This window comes from Varroa jacobsoni, unplaced genomic scaffold (assembly GCF_002532875.2).
Source record: "Varroa jacobsoni isolate VJ856 unplaced genomic scaffold, vjacob_1.0 scaffold_1323, whole genome shotgun sequence".
In the NCBI taxonomy this organism is placed as follows: Eukaryota; Metazoa; Arthropoda; class Arachnida; order Mesostigmata; family Varroidae; genus Varroa; species Varroa jacobsoni.
Genome location: NW_019214225.1, coordinates 142,267 through 160,960, shown reverse-complemented (window position 1 = coordinate 160,960; position 18,694 = coordinate 142,267). Strand labels below are relative to the sequence as shown.

Here is an 18,694-nt window from a genome sequence, read left to right as displayed (position 1 = left end):
GAAAAAAAATAAATCACATCTACTTAAAAAAATACGCATTTCTTGTGAAGAAAAATTTCTTATTTTATGGCATTTAGCTTGAATCATCCACACCCTCTTAATTGATGCAGACTTTGTTTTCTTAGTTGCTGTTTATTTCCTGGTGCGAGTGACATAGCTGTTCTCATCTCCGCTCTTCAGCGGCTTAACGTCAAAACGTCTCTTGGCCATATGTCGATCGCAACTTTGTGTTCTCGACAATGCCTTTTTTTTATTTTAAACTCCTGCAGTTGTCCTAACGGTGTCCGACCTGAATAATTCCGCACTCAATCAGTCTCTGGATTTTTGCTGCTACATCTGGGTTTTGCATGTGTTCGCGGAACGCTGATGGATCCTGGTTCATCTGCTCAAGAATCATTCTCATGATGGGGTCGGCCAGGATTTTTTGAACTTCGGGGTCAGCCATCGCTCGCTGGCGAGCCTCTTCGGGATCAACATTGCTAAAACTCATTGAGCATTTCTTGAACCCTTCTAATGCCTCAGTTGAATTCGGATCCAGTTCAAGTGCTTTTTCAAATGCAGATCGCGCCTTTGCTGTGTCGCGCATTGCCAACAATGCGAAACCTTTGCGTATGTGGCCTTTAGTGAATGTCGGATCTAGCCTGATACACTCGTTGCAATCCGTTAGAGCTAAATGAGGCTCAGCTAACTTCTGGTAGCATGCGGCACGATTCGAAAACACCTTAGCGTCTTCGGGATTGCGCTTGATTGCTTCCGTGTAATGCTTAATCGCTCCCGGATAATCGCCTTTCTGGAACAGAGTGTTGCCTTTCGATTTCTCCTCGAGTGCGAGCTCCGGGTTGATGTATGCTTTCCTAGCTTGTTCTGAAAACATGGCACGCGAAACATGAGCTCTACGATATGCATGAAATATCTAAATTTTATATATTCGAAGCAGTGCCTGTACAAAGCTTATGAGTTTTTAGAATTTTCACAACAAAACCTGAGCGTTGAGTTTAGTGCATCTACCGAGTGTGGCAAAGGACTTCTCTTCCCCTATTGTTTGAAAACGTCATCGGCTTCCCATAGACGTGACGGTACACGATGTAGAACGATGACGAAAAATGTGTGAATTTCATAGGCAGCCAAAGCAACCTCAACAGGGCAGCCCGTCTACCAGTAAGAGCTCCACCCATTCCTCTGCGCAGTACCAATATTTGTAATATCACAGTTGTTACGCGATTTAAATGAATTATAATACCTGAAAAACATACCTTTAAGAATCTTCTCTACTTCGCTAAGCTTGGTTAGAGTGTCAGGCGTTCGGTGCTCCGTAAGACTTTTCTCAAAGAAAAGCTTGGCATTGTCGTAATCCTCCTTTTTCGTGTATGCAGAGGCCATACGCGAAAGCGCTTTAGCGATCAACTTGAAATCCGCTTTATTCTCACGACCAATTTCGATCGCTTTTTGACACTGATCAATACACTTTTCCCACTCCTAACAGAAGAAAATGAATCCAAAAACAAAATGTTAATATTCAGATAATACAGTTAGAGGCAATAGGGCAAGCACAATATGGTTCACATTAGATCCACAGTCGAATATTATTAACGTCGTTGCAATGAAACGACGCTGTAAAACTCAAATCATTCAATCAAACTAGAACCCAAGAACCCATAGATAGCAAAATCTGGTACGCATTTATAGGAAGTGACTTAACGCGCACTTTTAGACGCAGTAGCTATTTTACCTTTTGCTCGAAGAAGACAGCGGCTTTGTTATTAAGAAATGACATTTCTTTGGGGTCCAATTCGATGGCTTTATCATAGTGGGAAATGGCAACGTCGAACTTCTTCTGTTTGTAGGCCGCATTTCCTAACTCCTTCTCGGCCATAGCCTGAAATATGAACCGAAAGGAAAAAGGGTAATTTCTATAATATATTGACTCAGAGCAGTTAATAGCAACCACTTTCTGTGCGCTGAAAATAGAAATAAGACTCCACTTATCTAGAAGTCATAGCTATTTGTGTAAGGTTAGCTACTTGGCGGCGATATGAGTAACCACTAAGATACCGCTGTCGCGTTATAAAATATAACATGAACCGCGTGGATTTAGTCATTAGACAAAAGTTACAGCTTGAACATGTTGTTCTAACGTCACAAAATTCGACTTCGTCAAAGTTTTCATTTTCTGTCAGATTTTGTCTAACTTACATACTATAACGAATAACATCTAACTATAAAACCTTATAATATTAACGTTGGTTAGTAATTCACCGTAGCGTCATGCAAACAATAATTCAGAACTCGGTAGTTCTATTCAAACTGACTGGGGTTATTTTCTCCATTCTTCTTGAAATTCTGGATAAATTTCCTTAATCTGTCTGCTTATGAAATCAACTATGCGATAATATAACAATAATGAGATTTTCACACTATTGGTAAGTATTATTAGTGTAAACTTTTTAAGTTAAAGTAGCATTTAACAACCATTAGCATCATCCGACTCACTCTATTTTATAAATTATTGCATGGAAAGCGTGTCGCGCATGAACTAATTTCCATGCTATAACGGGCAGATTCTGACATATCGATACAAGTATTTTGCAGATAAACGCTCCTAGCACATCTTGTTGAGTATTTACTGCAGTAGCTTTTAGAAAGTACAATCAGTCATTGGGAGTAAATTACTTTGGTCTTGTACAAAGTAACGCAAATGTAGTATTGCCAAAAAGAATTATTACATTTTGGCGTCCCATAAATAAAACACCAATCGGAAAATACGGAAAATTTCTTTGTATACTTATTGATATTTTAAGATGTACCATGTTTTTGGAGAAGTCTAGATGAACGGAATCGTATAAAGAGTATTCGCCATTAATGATGAAAAGTGGTATAAGTCGGGAGGCTTAACGATAGTTTCATGCTGAACTGTTTGACTAAACATTAATTATTTGTGTTCACAGAATAATTTCAATACAACTTAGCAATAATTATCAGTAAAAATTCGGTGAAAAGTGCCTATATTCACCTTGGGAAACTCAAAAGGCAAAGCATTTATGCCCACAAACCCGGCATCGAAGATGATCAAAGCAAACCCACCAAACTTTTTGATAAATTGAATGAACCTTTGAGTTTTTTTTAGCAATACAGCGAAAAAGAAAAAAGCAGAAAAAAGATAAGCATCGGCATACATTTCGTAGTATTTCTTAAGTCATGTATTTTCTAAACACTGGTTTCTAACCTAACCACATGTCATCGATAGAAGCTATTTTGAGCATTAGTTTGATATGAGGTTGCCTCCATTTTAACACTAGTTAATTCTGCTATCGTCGACGACCTAATTTCAAATTCCTAAAACGGAAAATTTCGAAGCAAGGTATAAAGATTCTTTATGATTATCTTAGAATTTAATCAACTTGAGCTAGTTATAACGTAACACTATAATGCTATCATTCAAGAATTCTATTTTAGAAGTTCTGTATATAACCTGTATTATTACGTAAATATTACGTAAGAAAATAATCAGCCTGTGTCAACTAGTGAAAGGCGGTACGCAAGAACAAGCCTTATTTACCTGTGATCAAAATAACACTGATATTCATAGTTTTGTTTAACGGCCGCCTGATACAGGGTCTTTGTCAAAGCCATTATCATTGATTAAGACAAATCGTGCTTATCTACTGCATCTATCTGAAAGTAATTACGATACAAAGAGGTTACCAGGAATAATGTGGCAACGCGGTATGTTTTATTTAGCTTGTCTTTCAAATTTTCGTGAAACTAAAGTAGACCACTAACCGGCATATTAATTATATCACAGTTCTAAACAGTTTGACAGCATTTTTATCATAACAACATACACCTAACTATATTTGAAGTCTAATGACGTCCACTATGTCCTTCATTACAATTAAGCCTTTTCGATTGTACCAAAAAGCCGAATTTTCTTCCTTTAAATCCACAAAATGACATCAAACTACCACTACTATAAACTAGTGCAGCTCACACACACATTGTTGAATTTCTATTTTTTCAAATGTTTCCATTCAACATTTCCATCACAAACTTACTTTATTTCATAATCTGTCCCATTACGAGAACTTACCGCCTGGTTAGTGCTTTCACCACTCATGATTACACCAGTTGCAGCGCGAAAAAAGAATAATTCGTTGGTGTATTAAAAATAGCAGTCGAGAGTCTTGTATCGTTACACGAACTCGCACCACACACCGCTCGCAGAATGATTATTCTGCGGAGCTGTACGGTTAATTGCTCGAGATGTTTAGCCTGTGAATCGAAGCCACCCGCTGATTCGAGAAGGTTCGCTTCTTTACTAGCCAAATGCTGCGGCGGCGGGCTCGATGTCGAAATTTGAATTCGTATTTGATTGTCGACATTAGCGTTCGGCGTTATATGTATATATACATCATGTTCCAGTAGATCTTATGCCTAAACATGTTCAACAAGTATACGGACCCTTTAGGACTACTAATCAGAATATGTATTGAAAAACCTTTGCTCATATGCCTTTCCTGGCTTCATAACAAGCCGCATAGTTAAGCTTACGCTAAGTGCGTCGCCTATAGTTTTAATTGTTAATGAAACAGATTAAAATGTTACACCGTAGCACGTTTTAATTTTTGTCGATTATATATTCTTCAAGATACTGAATTCTATATTGTATGCTATAGAACCTGACACTGTGTATATTCGCGCAAGCATTTATCCCGATATTATAGTCTCGTTCTCGCAGCACGCCTTCCTTATATTATGAGATACATTTTTGTGGATCTTGATCGTTACTCAATGATTAGATATTTGCCGTAAGATGTTAATATCGCTAGAAAGAAGTTTGCATGAATATCATAATTAGGTATAAATTTTTAACTTGCCTCTTTTGTGGCTTTGTGCTGTTGCCATCGGCCGCAACCGGTATTCATGTCGCCCCATCTCTTTCATAGCATGCACAAAAAAATTCAAGATGGCGGCTGCCAGCTGACCATCATCTGGAAGCGCATCGCGCGCTGGAAAATTGTCCGTTTCTGTGAATAGGTGCGCGGGAAACTCTTTACGTGCTGAATTCAAGCTTCCTCAGACTCTGCAGCTGTCCAGGGCGTATAAACAGTGTCTCGCTCTGGTATGTGACAATTAATGATGTTCCAACAACGCGACCGACTCGTAATCCCTGTTCACTCAAAATACAACGAAACCCAGCTTAACCAACCAGTCGGTAGAAAATACAGCTGAGGCAACTGTGCCGGCGTAAATTGACAACTTATAGGTCGGTCCAATCGGAAGATTTGAAATTGCAGATTTTCGAAGGAGCAATGTTACAGGAAAACATAAAAAGTTGGTAGACATTGATATATAGTGGAGGACGATAGCAAAAACACATGCTATGGCGAAAATGCAGTTACAAGATTCACACTCCGTGTAAGAAACAAGAGCTTGGTATTAAGACATGACTCTAAGGGTAGCTTGTTTTATTTCGCATATATATACTTATACGAGACTTGTTGGATCGTGCAATGTGTACAAATTGCATAAGATTATTCCTCTGAAATGGTAGCACAAGTCATTTAATCAAATACACTACCAATAAAATGAACACCACGAGCTGCTGATGAAAAAAAATACAGCAGAATGTTACATATAAGGATATAATACTAAGTTAAGGATCATTGAAGCACTCTTTCATATGGTTTCTGATGTTGCCGATGGCAGTACCGTAGCACAGTTTGTATAAATATTCACAAAATCTGTAAAAATAAACCGATAATCGACCGTTATTGATTAACTACTAAAAGGCGTACAAATAGAAGGTGACGGTCTGTGGCTATATTTTATGAGCTAAACGACAAAAACTCGTACACTGCAAATTTAAAATTGCAACCAATGGTATCACTTTGAAGAAACATATCAATCGTTTTTGGTGAGGAATATACTGGTTCGACACGTCTACAACCGTTTTTAAGGCAACTTCTTTTTAGAGAACTTAACTACAAGCAGCATAGGTTCAAGCAAACAGTTGCCCTGTCGTGTGAGACTTGTTCCCATATATTTACTGCGGGATATGGTTGTGTTATGAACTGAGAAGCGAATGTCATATTTGAAAGTGTGTATCAGGATAAATAGGTAAACACATCAAAAGAGGTCTCATACGAACAAGCTTGAAAAAATTATACAGAGCTCTACTTACAATCTTGTCTCGCGGCGAAGTATAAATGTTCGTTTAACAGATTATTCCAGTACAACGAACTTTATCGGGAACGTAGATAAACATTCAATATGTAATGCTGTTGTAGTAGCAAAAACATTTATTAAGATTTGGTTGATTAGTTCTACGTAGAAGATGAACAATGATGCCTTACTGGATATGCTCTATTGAAGTCTTACATGGGAAATAGACATTCTAACAAGAATAACTGCTCTCTCGTCATGAAAAGAATTTTATGAAAGCTGACTTGTCCACCGAGGTTCAGTAGCTATCCTCGAAAAATTCTTTCGAAAACTTGTTTTTCAGCCGTGGTATGGCAGAGAGCCGAACCGAAGCTATAGCGAAGCGACCTGCATTATGCCAGCTGCTATTAAAAATACGATATCTAGCGCGTTGCTGTTCGTCACGTTTTAAGCTTTGCTATTGCCTAATTGGCCCATCCACCCAAAGATGGCGAAAAATTTATTTAGTAGCCAGCTATCCAATTCTACTACAGTAAAGTGATCCTTTTTTGAAATTGTTCTATTTGAGAACAAGTAGTTGTGCCATGGCTACTAGTACGATGTTAGAAGTCAAAAATTACCTTTGTTTTGCTATCGTTATTCCTAGTTTGTTATCGTGAGGATGATAGTATGTAATAGAGGTATGATATTGATTTTGGTAAATATGTTTCCATCATCTTTATGAGCCGCCTGTAGGAACTGGTAGTATTTTATGGCATCATTTGTTTAAAGTAGAAGGTTTATCCAGCTGCCTTTATACAGATCTGCATCGTCATAATATGTCTATCCGGAAATGACCATACCCTACAAATTCGGGACCACTAGCAGTTTTTGAACAGACTTTAGGCATTTTTAAGATCTCAATCAGTTATATAACAAGTCTTAATGATCAATAGTACGTTTTACAGATCGAACGATTTTTGCAGTTAGCTTTGCTTCTGCTGCGCCATAACGCAATTCTGTTATTTTGGTTTGGTCATTTGTGAGTGCGTGCTGTGCAGAAGATAATAAGTACGTTATAGGATACTTCGCCTGTTGTCTACTTGGCTGGTGGGTGTGCTAGGGTTACTTAGAATAGAACAGACTAGATCCAGCGCAAGATCACGAGGGAGAAAAAGCTCTAAGGTGAACTATTTCAACGAGATAATTCGTGCCAATCAATTGCTGATTGAGGTTTTTACGATAGGCTAACGTAATTTAGTATGTGGTACCTGATGGAGAACGTTCAAAGATCGTACACGCTCTCAGAAAGACTGCTCGACGCTATTGGAGTAACCGCCCCAACATCGTGCCTAGGTTAGTTCACGTACATCTATTTTGTTCTTCACTTTAGGTCGATAAACAATAAATACTACTTGCCATTATTTTTTTTATAAAAATCGTTGATACGATCATATTTGATCATGTTCTGTAGACAAACTATTCTATTGAGTTATCGGAAATAATTGTTTTGCTATAATGTTACTATTTGTTCATATGGTTGAATACGTTTTCCATTTATCTTTAAAGCGCTTCAGACTCTTTTAGTTACCATCAACACACAGTACGCATTGAATTTTTTTTTATTAGAATGGTAATAAAACTTACTGTGCATGGCTTCTAATATGAATTGAGCAGTATAAAATGACAAAACAGCTCCGGTCGTTTTATGCCATGGTTTTATATGAGCATTAAGGTTTAAAGCTTGGTAAATCTTCGTAGTCTAATCATCAATTTTTTTTAAGTTATTAATATTACCAATTGTTCACAGGAGGCAAAGATGAAAAAGTAATCGTTGAAAATCTTCTACGTGAAGGGGCTGATGTAAATCAGGCACACGGAACGTTTGTGCCGATTCATTCGGCCTGCATGATGGGAAGCGTTGAAATTGTCGCCGTTCTTCTTAAATGGGGAGCCGATGTAAGTCAGATTTATTGAAAGCTTGTACAGCTGTTATAATCGCTCTTGCTGTTAGAATTGGTTGTTTGGAGTATTATATTGTGTGGGGCGCTGAATTCTCTGTAGGTGCCTTGCCGCACGTAAGCACTCATTCAAATATGTTTTTTTATGTTCTCTTTTGCCAACATTTCGTGTGCATATATCTACAACGTTTTTCTGTGTAGCCCATTTGTTTCCAGTGAGCTTTGCTCTTTCAAGATATATGATCAATAATATACACTAATAGAAAGTAAATTTCAAGTGTGAGAAACTCATGTTTATGTGAAAACGGAGCGTAAACCATTATCAGCCTGTACTCTCGGCGCTAAATTCTGACGTCTCTATTTTGTTTAGGTAAACCAGCTAGACGGCTTCCATAGGTCGGCGTTACATTACGCCGTTGAGAAGAGTGGTGAGTGTACACAGATGTTGCTGCAGGCGGGCGCTGAAACCGAGAGCCGTGACCTAAACCGAAATACACCTCTCCATTGGGCCGCGTTCCGAAATCGAGCCGACTGTTGTCGACTTTTATTGCAGTATCACGCAGATGTCAATGCGCGCGATCGCAACGATGACACGCCGTTAAGTTGGGCTGCGATGAAAGGAAATCTTGAGAGTGTTCGGGTCCTTTTCGAGTATAATGCACCGCCGAACGTTATGTCTCATGCGCGAATGCTGCCCTTAACACGGGTCGGCATCCTACTTGACGGTGGACTGCATACAGAGGAAGATGAAACCTGCTTTGAACTTCTTACTCGAGGAATGGGTAAGTTAGGAAGGAAAGCGTGGCATACGGAGTTTTGTTTGTTGTGTTTTAAGAGTTATGGCGTGTGTCTAAACCGAAAGGTCTATGAATAGGCTCTCGGCAGGTTTAAACCGAGATAACGTAGTAAGAACGTTCTAGCGTTTTGATAATCAACTCATAAACAAATTCAGCGTGACATTTGTAAGCTGGACAAACTATTCGTACGTTCTTGCGCGTGCAGCTCTCGTGATCTTGTAACTTTATTTACTGTCAAATAATAAGGATAAAAAGTGGCCTACCTCTTAATGAAAAGGTTTATATGTTTGATATATATTTGTTTTATTAATTCCTTTGTATTGATGGATTGTTGGTTTAACGAAAACTAACTATTTCCAACATATTTGCAATGTAATACTGTGATAAATTATCACTGCTAATTCGCAGGTCGTATTGAGCTGCGCGTAAGGCGTGCAGAGAATCCGGATGCGCTTTTACTGCCATTTTTATTGTCGAGAGATGTAAAGCTTTCATTCCGATTGTTGGACTTATGCTCAGCCCCGCGACCACTTAAAGCTCTAGCTAGGTAAGATATCTAGACTATTATTTACAACGTTTTGGGCGACCGGGCATTTTTTTGTTCTTTAACTTTTGGCAATAACTCAGCCGATTTACCTGTTATGCCCTGGAAGCGACAATCATTTATGTGTTTTATTTATGGGGAGTCGTTCTAGTACCGCTAAATAGTCTTTTGCTTACAGATTCGCGGTCAGACAGGCCTTGGGTCCCACACATCTTCCAAGCGTGATACCTCTTTTGCGGTTACCACCAAGTCTTTGCGACTACCTTCTTCTCGAGTACTAATAGGACAGGTGTTGCGCTAATTATAAAGATGATTTGTAGTTTTGTGTGGCGGCACTCCCATTTTGCCAATCAGTTCCGTACACTTCAAAGTAGTGCTGTATACAAGCGGAAAAATCATCAGTGAGTAAACAGCAGAATGTCGTTGGCGTAAGATCTAGCAAGCTGATGAAGTGCTGCTTCCTGACAATTAGTTGATGGCGAATAGAATCTCCAAGTGTTCTGTGATAGGGAATAGTCGTTGGTTCTCTTCCATTTGATACAGCGTTCACAGCGCTATGCACAAGCAACGTGCAAGCATTTGACAAACCCATTACGCGAACGTTATGGGTGTTTTAATAACAACTGTTTGAATCAAACCATCGTAACAAAATGCAGTTGACGTGAAAATGATTGAAAGGTAATTATTGCAGTCTTGAAGTTAGTTTAACAGGCAACAAGAAAAGCCATACCCGGTGGAGTGTGTGATAGCGATGGAGCAGCGATTATTGTCCTACTATTGTCGTCACAAAGGCAGGCTTATTAATCACATCGTATATTATGGTGTTATTGTTAAGATATTGTGCAAAGTGGGCCCAATCAACGTATTACGACATACATTTTAGCGATTGGAACACTAGAAATGACATGAATACAGATTGTGAGTTCACAGAGTTATCTGGCGAAAGTTTTCTAAAGACTAACATATGTTCGCGTCGTTACAGTTCAACTTAAAAAGTACCCAAGAAAAGGCAAGCAAAATAAGGCAGATTTAACTTAATTTAATAGCTCGAATTAAGTACAATACAATTTTATACAGTTATATTATCACACTTTCTAAGGGGCCGTGTAACTGGGTCAAATAATTACATATTTTTTTTCTGGCGATCGTACAAGCTGCGTCGTCGTAGTTTGTTTAATACAGTTACATATGACTGAATATGCCCCATGCAATCGGTCATCAGCGGAATTAGAGAATTGTCCCTGAATGCAATGAAATTGAGTCGTCAATTGCATAGCTCTCGCAAATGTGTAAGAGTCAATTGTTCGCTAGATGCACTGGACGTTATTTTAGGTTTTAGTTAGATGTTAGTACAAGTTAATTTCCTATATGAAAGTTGCTAATAACAAAGACAAAGAGCAAGTGATAACAATCAGTAACAACTAGAAAATTTCAGATGAATTTTATGAAATTAACTCTGTTATTCGCTGTGTTCCCGGTGAGGATTAGAGGAACTGCTAATTATTTTATGCACCAAGATAATATACGACTTTCCTTCTGTTCGCCAACGGCCCTAATATTTAAACAGCATGAACATGTGTGAGATTTTTTCAACTCGAAAAAGTACCTGCCTGACGTTTGAAATTGTTTGCAGTTCTATTTTCATTCACATTTATAGTAAGAACTAGGTAGTGCTAAACAAATATTTCATTTTTTACCATTTTACCGATTATTCACGAATACATTTAAGAGATAATAACAATAATAGCTTTTAGCAAAAGTTCCTTGTGTAATAATATTCATAATTTCTAGAAGCTTGGTATGTACATGTAGTAGCGTAAAAGACTTGATAATAATAAAAATGAACAATGTCTTTTTTAGAAGACGGTGAGTTTGAATTGTAGATCCTGATGAATATTGACAAGAATAATGAAAACCGTGTGAAAACCAGAATTTGCTGTAAAGTACTTTATAGTAGAGTGTTGTTGTTGTTTGACCATATATAACAGTATGCTTGTTTATTTCAACCATTATAGGCAATAGTTGATAAACTATTTCCATGCTAGCAAAGCAAAGATACGACAGTAATAGTAATAATAAATCAATCTTCAAGGTCAAACTAATCCGAACAATCTAAATATCAGTAAACATTTAACAAAAAGGCACATGCATAGTCGTATTGTTGCTCATTGAGCAAACAAGCTTCCCACGCGCAATGAAAATATATAACGTAATGGTTCATCTTGACAAGTTATAGATATGTACAAATCCAATGTCACTGATGGATACGCAGAATTAGAGATGACAGATAGAAGAACAAAAATCATTAGAAGGATAGCTGCGTTATTACAACAATAAATAATGAAAATAACAGAAGAAGTCTGAGTAATTAGGATTATAAAGACACCGAAGGGCAGATCTGTCGATGTAGTGACTTGTGCGAGAAAAAAATTTGTGTGTATTAAATGGACGTCGAATTCTTTCTGTATCGAAAAAAGACAGTGTAGTTAGTAAGCTGTCTTACTCGGAGGATGTCATGTACACTTTACTTTTGGTAGAGCTTCCGCACAGGTCAGTGTCTGAGAAAGGCTCGTTTGCAAATAGGGTAACTATCGTTAAATATCGATATCCAATAAACACGAACCATTAGCGGTGCCTGTTTGTGCAATAAAAAGTATGATACATACGTTTTCATTGTGTGTCTCGACCACCGAGATGAGCAACGAGCGTGAATATGTATTGTTCTTATATACAAGGAGCATTGCTAAGAAGTGACAGTAAATTAAAGGAAAGCAACAACAAAATGCAAAAAAATATCATCCGAATAACAATCCAACTGATTAGTGGCAGCAACCGCGATTTAAATTAAGGAAAACACTTTATATGCATATATACAGTTATTTAAAAACTAGAGCCAACTTAATAAAGACAAAAAGATTTTGTTTTATCTCGATTTTACGAGTTTTTCTTTCTCCTTTTCCATCGTAAGCACCTACGCATGAAAATTTTCTTTCAACATAAAATATGAGTAAAGGGTAAAAGTTTCCGATTTTAATATTCAATGAAGGAGATGTGATTAGACGGAACTCGCTCTTTCGAAACAGCAAATGTCCTTGTTTGACGCCAGAGTTACTCCTGTTGCCCAACAAACAGCAGTTTATGTATACATATATAAATTGGCTTTGAGCATTTTGCAAGGTCTTGTGAGCTCATATACGTTTTATTATCATAACTTAATGGGCACGACAGATCCACTGAATATGTTTGACAAAATGGTCAAGCCGTTATAACGATGGTACGTAATTAGTCAAAATCAATGCATTAAGAAATGACCTTTTACCTATTTCTAACTCAATGATTTAATTTAGGGTTTATGCGGGATTCGCACTTTCCCTTATTATATCATTTACTTAAAATTCGATATTGAACGGGAAAAATTTGTGATTCTTAAAATTGTCGGCCTTAAACCTTCTATATCCTCTGTCAAGTGCCATTAGTAAGGCCATCTCTTCCGGATCCAAATTGAAGTCAAATACCTGTTGAAAAAAGTAACGAATTGATTCTTCAATAATTGTTCTCGCCACTCGAGGTTATTCAACACTCTCGGGTTTCACTGTATTAATAAGTCGTTGAAATAATCTCTTCCATATAGCATTAAGAAGCTGTCACACTAGACAGCCTAGCCGAACTGGGGTTTGTTGGGCTTGTCCGCGCTTTTTTCAGCAAACCTATGAAGCAGCATTGTAACCTTATGCCAACGCTGAGATCTGAACCATCGATGGTAGTATGCTTATAGTTACTCTGGCCACGCGCTTAGAGATGCGCTTCAGCCACCCTGAGCATGCCGCCCCATAGCCTTCTTTAAAGGTAAGGTTTTTAAAACATCCTATCAATTTTAAAATCTATGTACGGATTCTCCTATCTGGACCAGGTAAATGACAAACCTCAATATTTTCACGAATACGACGCGAGTCAGAGCTCTTTGGAATAACCGCGATACCTCGTTGTATCAGGAAACGTAGTAAAACTTGGGCCGCAGTTTTATTGTGTTTCTTTGCGAGAGCAATTACGACAGGGTCCTCGAGAGGGATGGGTGCGTCGGGGTATCTGAAATGTCACTCTCAACTTACTATCATACGTGAGTAAGGTCTAATTTTCCTTGGCACCTATTTCTTGATTAAAATTGCAACGCAATTTCATAAACCACCGCATAACAAGTTACAAAGCTTATTTATTGTACGGTCTAGATCGACTGCGCGTAGAAATAGCAACACAAATACCTAGGTTGTTTTGCGTAAGCCTGAAATTTGAGCTCTATCTGGGAAACGAACTCGAGATCCACATAACCTAACTATTTATTTTTACAATCCCTAACTCTCGATCAGACTGCAATTCTAGTGTTCCAGGTTATAATTTGCTAAAATTACCGTAACCCACCTTTTATTTCCAGGTGATCCTAGAGGACTATACGCAATGAGTGTGATGCCTCTTTGTGCACAAAAGGCTCTCAACTTCTCTTGGTTAAGGTAAATATTTGTTTCAACTTGGTTTACCAATGGCTTAATCGTACAATTCGCCAAAAGGCGAGTCATCTGCTCGCTGTTGAAGTTTGACACACCTATATTGCGCACTCGCCCTTCTATGTAGAGCTTGTCATGAAAGCATGAAACCAGGAAAAGTAAGTTCCATTACAAACTGACAAGTATGTAAGATACTAAAGCCATTGAAATTCCCAGGATAGAAACCAGAAGACTGCACTTCATGCAATTGATTTTCAAATGTACCAATAATCTACAATATGACAAACTAACGTCGATTGGTGTAAAGTACACAGTTCTTGATTAAGGTCTTTCACTGAACGTGCCGGCATATATCTATGTCGGTTCACATATTTCTACATGTTATATGCATATCCCTTCACCATTATTTACTGTTTGTCGATTTCAGCAAATAGAAGCGTTTTGAACTGCTATTACGTATAAAAAATGGAGCGAACAATGATGCCAAGCAAAAGCAATACAGATATAGGCACGCCTACTGCGTGTTGACACGACAGTGCTACAAATCCGCATTAGGATTTAACACGGTTTTATTTTTACTCACTGCCATAATTAAGCGACCGGTTATAATTTGATCTACCATGCATTTGTCACCGCTCAATCAAACCTAATGGTGAATACAGGACGGTCTTTTTAGCCCATAAAGAATAAAGCTTTTAGCATTGACAAACAATTGCTTTTGGATGGCTTACATTTTGTTCACTTCCCTGTATCATCATGATCCAGACGGCCTACTACTCGTTATGTTGATGTAACAGTAGTCGTTTACACACCTCTTCCATACCGCGCCAACATTCGAGAAAATCAACATCAGTTGTGGAAGGCACTCCGTCTTCTGCACGTCCTTCATGGCCCTCGCGGAAAGCGAAAGGCCAATGCATAAGATAGAGATCGACATAGTCAACCCCTAATGCTATGGCCGAACGTTGGAAGCATTCTTCTACCTGCTGGACTCGATGGTACGAGTTCCACACCTGCAGATTTATTAAAATCATCGTCAACGACTGATGTCGGTAAAAAAAAATAGACCCATCAGGTGACCCACTAATGGATACTAAAAAAGGACTAAACACCTTTAAGTGAACTGCGAACGCCCTGGGTCATTATATTGCCACAAAAAAATATTTAAAACAAACATACGATTTTCGCTTAAAAAGGATTACAGCTGATTCAGGCGCTAAATACATACCGATCAATAATACAAGCACACGTCAATAGTTTGGGCGGTTTGCTAAAACAAAAAACGTTTTAACTTGTGTTGTTTATATTCCGTCGTGTTCAGCTATCAAGCATTTTGACTCGACTCTCTGCATGGGTTATTCGATTGCACCAGCTTTTTAATATTTTTTTTTTCAAAGTTTTTCGCCCTTTACAGCTTATAACAGCCAGGTACTAAAGTGCGCTGCCGGTTGGCTTCGGTCCAAACTGAAATGAACGCTTTTTGATTACGACAAACATTTCTAGTGCATATGTTACCCCTCTGTTGTGAAATGAAGTGTGTTACAGTTATTACTGCCAACGATTTGCTGTCCATAGCCGCAGCCAACAGCGTCTCGCACAACCGGTGGTTACCGAGTTATAATACATCATCTTCTAAATATTTTAGATTATAGTACCTTTTAAACCATGGAAACGAATACCAAATATTATTGTCGCTGACAGAATTAACAAGGATCAGACCCTGATACGCTTTGTAGATGATCGTGTCGAAGTGTCGATTGACGCGTATATATTTAGTATTTCTTGAACTTGAAAAGGAAATTGGTGACTAAAGACTCACAAAAAAAAAGTTCTGGATCAGGGCAAGGTTAGGACAGACTGAATGAGAGCTCGCACGAACCTTGGTCGTGATCCATAGATGCTCTCGAGTCACGCGCCCTGTGCGGATTTTGTCTCGGAGAGCTCGGCCAAGCTCCGTCTCATTGTGGTACGCATACGCTGTGTCAAAGTGCGTGTATCCGACATCGACAGCTGTGCATACAGCTGAGTAAACATCTTCACACTGAAATTTTCAACGGGCATCTGATTATATACATACATACATATCGTGTGTGTGTGTGTGTGTGAGTGATCTTTCTCATTACGCGTATTAACCACGTTCGTTACGCTGACAGGCGTCGCTGTATTTAGCTGTTTTCAGCTAAATAAGCAGGTCCTAAGCAGATCCTGTAGAGGACAAGCTGAAAGATTTCGAATGGTGCAACCGTAACTAGAAAAAATAGTTATTACAGGTGTATTCAGGCAGGCGACGGAATATACCGGAGGATCTCGTGACATATTACTGCAGTAGGCCCGTCTATTCTTCAATTCGTCTAGAGTAACACAAATCCATGCGGAAAATTATAGGTGCAGCCGTTAGTCATTAACTATTTATAACAGTAATCTATACATAATGTAAACAATCATCTCTCTTGCATTGTTTTCCGTAAAAAGATATGTTTGATCGCTGAAAATATATGCCGCTAACAGTTTTGTTTAGTTCATTTAGGTGATGTTTAAATTACCTTTAGATCCAGCCTTAGGAAAACGTCTACGTTTGAAAAAACTTAGCTTTACTGATATCGCGTCTTAGAAAAGCGAATTTTTTTACAGCAATTTTTTGATGAAGCCAGCAAGATTTTTTTCAAGAGAATTGCTCATAACTAAATAATAAAATTACATAGATCAAGTTGACATATCAAAGGAGTATAAAATGGAATTAATCACGCCAGTTCCAATTTTCTTGTTTGATAATACCTGCAGTGATGTTGATAGTTCACAGTTTGATGTCTAGTATAAGTAAGTTATTCGGCATTCGATGTTTAGAACGTTGTGAAATTGATTACAAGTAAATTCTTTTAAATAAAAATTTCATCAAGACACATTTTTAGTGGAAACGTGCTGTCCCATGGATGCCCCTAATTGTACTAATTAGCTTCGATTCGCGCAGTAGATACCGCATGGATTGTAAAGCATAATAAGGAGATAAAGGGATGTTAACTTATGTCTGCTTGAAATAAGAATTTTAAAGGGAGGAGGACATAAAGGATTTTAATGCCTCCTCAGATCGCATGCATAAAAGTTGCTTACAGTTGTGATATATGTATGTAAATTATGAGTAACGAGTATCGGCTGTTGTTCGTGTTTTAATTATCAGATAGTCATGACTATTTCGATTAACAATACAATTTATAAATTCTATAAATATTTTCTATAAACTTCTATCATAGTGGAAGCCTTAATATATATAGCATGATATGGACATATTTGCTTAGTTCAGTATACCTTGGCTGTGCCCAAACCCAGGACGGGTATTTCGGCTCCGTTACAAAGAGACATAGTCTTTGCACGCGGCATCTTCGCAGCGCTGTCGAACGATTTTGTTAGCGAACGAATAGTAACTGCCCTTCCGGAGCAAAACCTTCGGTGGTAGTAAAAGTATTGTTGTTAATTGCATAGGTGCCCTTCGATCAGCAAAATGGACGGTTAGGTAATGCAACGCCAGCGATCAGTCGTAAAATAGCAATGACACTACTTTCCAACGACGGAATACGTACAACACTCACAACTCGCAGCTGCACGTCATCTGCTGCCGACAGATCTAGGAAGAACGCCAGCGACAATGTTTACGACAGTCAAGTTATATACTCACGGCGGAAGCGGACTGATTGACTTGTAGCATTCGTTAACGACGATGCCGTTAGCCACGAAAAATCAGACTGTAGCTTATGCCATAAAACAAATTTTTCGGTAGTTGTAAAGCTAGATTAGTAGACAGATACGCAGCGGGTCGCGTTCGACGTTTTCCTTTGTAAACATCTTCACCTCTAAAGTAACCCATTCAGATATTTATTCTTTTACCTGAACGAGCTAGCTTTTTAATCGCTATCATATTGCGAAAAATTTGCGATTCAAGTGGTGTTAGTATTGCCTGCTTATGATATGCACTTAAGCCACCGATAGCAAGTGGTCACTCCATCCGTGAAACGTAATCTACAATAGTAGACGGCCGCGTGCGATAAACAGTGACAGTTAAGCGGCTGTATAATCACGTATAGTCATCACTAATACGTAATTCTCACGCAATAGTATACACATACACACACACACACTCACACATCCACACACACACGCGCACACACACACACTTCACTGCATCAAGCCATCACCGAGACTCATCATGCCAGTCTCATTGTATTAATACAATTGCTAACAATATTGCACTACTCTATTAACACTGGTGCAATGTTACAGGAGTAACTGCCGCTTAAAGGAGTATTAGTTTTAGTGCAGCTTGATTGCTAACTAACTAGCTCCTGTTTCCTTTGCAGCTGTTACAGTGATTGGTATATGCCTTGTTATTGACGAGAAAAACGCTACGGCAACCACGGCCGCAGCGCAGCACTCAGTTAGCGGTAGTCGGACTGACTGAGAGGAAATCAGTGCGTCGGTAACGCTGGTCAACAGTCACGTGGATGGACGCAGAATTGCGAGGAGAATATCTGGCGGAACAAAACCCCTTCTTTCTCGCGAAAGATAGGAGAAAAGGTATATAGGGGGACAGAGAGAGGAGGTGAAATAGAGCAGGCAGCAGGATGGCATATCGCCAAACAAGGTCATCGTTGTTGCTGCACCTAGTGTACTTCCAGCTCACCGTCGCATCGCTCCGACTTTCAGCTCTCGCTTGCGTCTAGTCCACCTAAGTTAGTAGCTGCAGCTTGATGTCCTCTTGTT

At 38.6% G+C, this 18,694-nt stretch overlaps 3 protein-coding genes across 13 annotated transcripts; 1 reads left to right on the top strand and 2 right to left on the bottom strand.

Annotated features, from left to right (window-relative positions):
* Positions 1-38: 38 nt before the first annotated feature.
* Stip1 (Stress-induced phosphoprotein 1) lies at positions 39-4,266 on the bottom strand. 3 transcript variants are annotated; one of them, XM_022848041.2, is made up of 4 exons: positions 4,088-4,266; positions 1,730-1,876; positions 1,254-1,476; positions 39-864 (listed from the first exon to the last, which is right to left on the bottom strand). In XM_022848041.2, the coding sequence occupies exons 1-4, from the start codon at positions 4,112-4,114 to the stop codon at positions 275-277; spliced, it is 987 nt and encodes a 328-aa protein (XP_022703776.1). In that variant the 5' UTR covers positions 4,115-4,266; the 3' UTR covers positions 39-274. The 3 variants fall into 3 exon arrangements, with proteins under 3 accessions (XP_022703776.1, XP_022703777.1, XP_086827961.1); XM_022848042.2 differs by lacking the exon at positions 4,088-4,266 and adding an exon at positions 4,053-4,070; XM_086971835.1 differs by lacking the exon at positions 4,088-4,266 and adding an exon at positions 3,557-3,574.
* Positions 4,267-4,883: 617 nt separating this feature from the next.
* On the top strand, positions 4,884-12,375 carry LOC111268858 (ankyrin repeat and SOCS box protein 8). 7 transcript variants are annotated; one of them, XM_022848048.2, is made up of 6 exons: positions 4,884-5,119; positions 7,388-7,497; positions 7,952-8,100; positions 8,473-8,884; positions 9,308-9,446; positions 9,622-12,375. In XM_022848048.2, exons 2-6 carry the CDS (start codon positions 7,404-7,406, stop codon positions 9,722-9,724), a joined length of 897 nt encoding a protein of 298 aa, XP_022703783.1. In that variant the 5' UTR covers positions 4,884-5,119; positions 7,388-7,403; the 3' UTR covers positions 9,725-12,375. The 7 variants fall into 7 exon arrangements, with proteins under 7 accessions (XP_022703783.1, XP_022703784.1, XP_022703781.1 ...); XM_022848049.2 differs by having other exon boundaries at positions 7,375-7,497; XM_022848046.2 differs by having other exon boundaries at positions 7,203-7,497.
* On the bottom strand, positions 10,463-18,405 carry LOC111268855 (1,5-anhydro-D-fructose reductase). 3 transcript variants are annotated; one of them, XM_086971833.1, is made up of 8 exons: positions 17,613-18,405; positions 17,246-17,381; positions 15,822-15,983; positions 14,755-14,955; positions 13,860-14,071; positions 13,367-13,529; positions 12,891-12,958; positions 10,463-12,557 (listed from the first exon to the last, which is right to left on the bottom strand). In XM_086971833.1, the coding sequence occupies exons 2-8, from the start codon at positions 17,315-17,317 to the stop codon at positions 12,320-12,322; spliced, it is 1,116 nt and encodes a 371-aa protein (XP_086827959.1). In that variant the 5' UTR covers positions 17,318-17,381; positions 17,613-18,405; the 3' UTR covers positions 10,463-12,319. The 3 variants fall into 3 exon arrangements, with proteins under 3 accessions (XP_086827959.1, XP_022703770.2, XP_086827960.1); XM_022848035.2 differs by having other exon boundaries at positions 18,315-18,333; XM_086971834.1 differs by lacking the exon at positions 12,891-12,958 and having other exon boundaries at positions 12,360-12,557; positions 17,246-18,405.
* Positions 18,406-18,694: the final 289 nt, after the last annotated feature.

Coding starts and splice junctions, on each gene's coding strand:
- LOC111268858 (XM_022848048.2), top strand. CDS start 7,404: ATGTGGTACCTGATGGAGAACGTTCAAAGATCGTACACGCTCTCAGAA. Junction 8,101..8,472: donor TTCTTAAATGGGGAGCCGAT/GTAAGTCAGATT, acceptor TATTTTGTTTAG/GTAAACCAGCTAGACGGCTT. Junction 8,885..9,307: donor ACTTCTTACTCGAGGAATGG/GTAAGTTAGGAA, acceptor GCTAATTCGCAG/GTCGTATTGAGCTGCGCGTA.
- Stip1 (XM_022848041.2), bottom strand. CDS start 4,114: ATGAGTGGTGAAAGCACTAACCAGGCG. Junction 1,877..4,087: donor GTGAAAGCACTAACCAGGCG/GTAAGTTCTCGT, acceptor TTCATATTTCAG/GCTATGGCCGAGAAGGAGTT. Junction 865..1,253: donor AGTAGAGAAGATTCTTAAAG/GTATGTTTTTCA, acceptor CCATGTTTTCAG/AACAAGCTAGGAAAGCATAC.
- LOC111268855 (XM_086971833.1), bottom strand. CDS start 17,317: ATGCCGCGTGCAAAGACTATGTCTCTTTGTAACGGAGCCGAAATACCC. Junction 12,959..13,366: donor GTATTCGTGAAAATATTGAG/GTTTGTCATTTA, acceptor TTTTTTCAACAG/GTATTTGACTTCAATTTGGA. Junction 12,558..12,890: donor CTTGACAGAGGATATAGAAG/GTTTAAGGCCGA, acceptor GTTGGGCAACAG/GAGTAACTCTGGCGTCAAAC.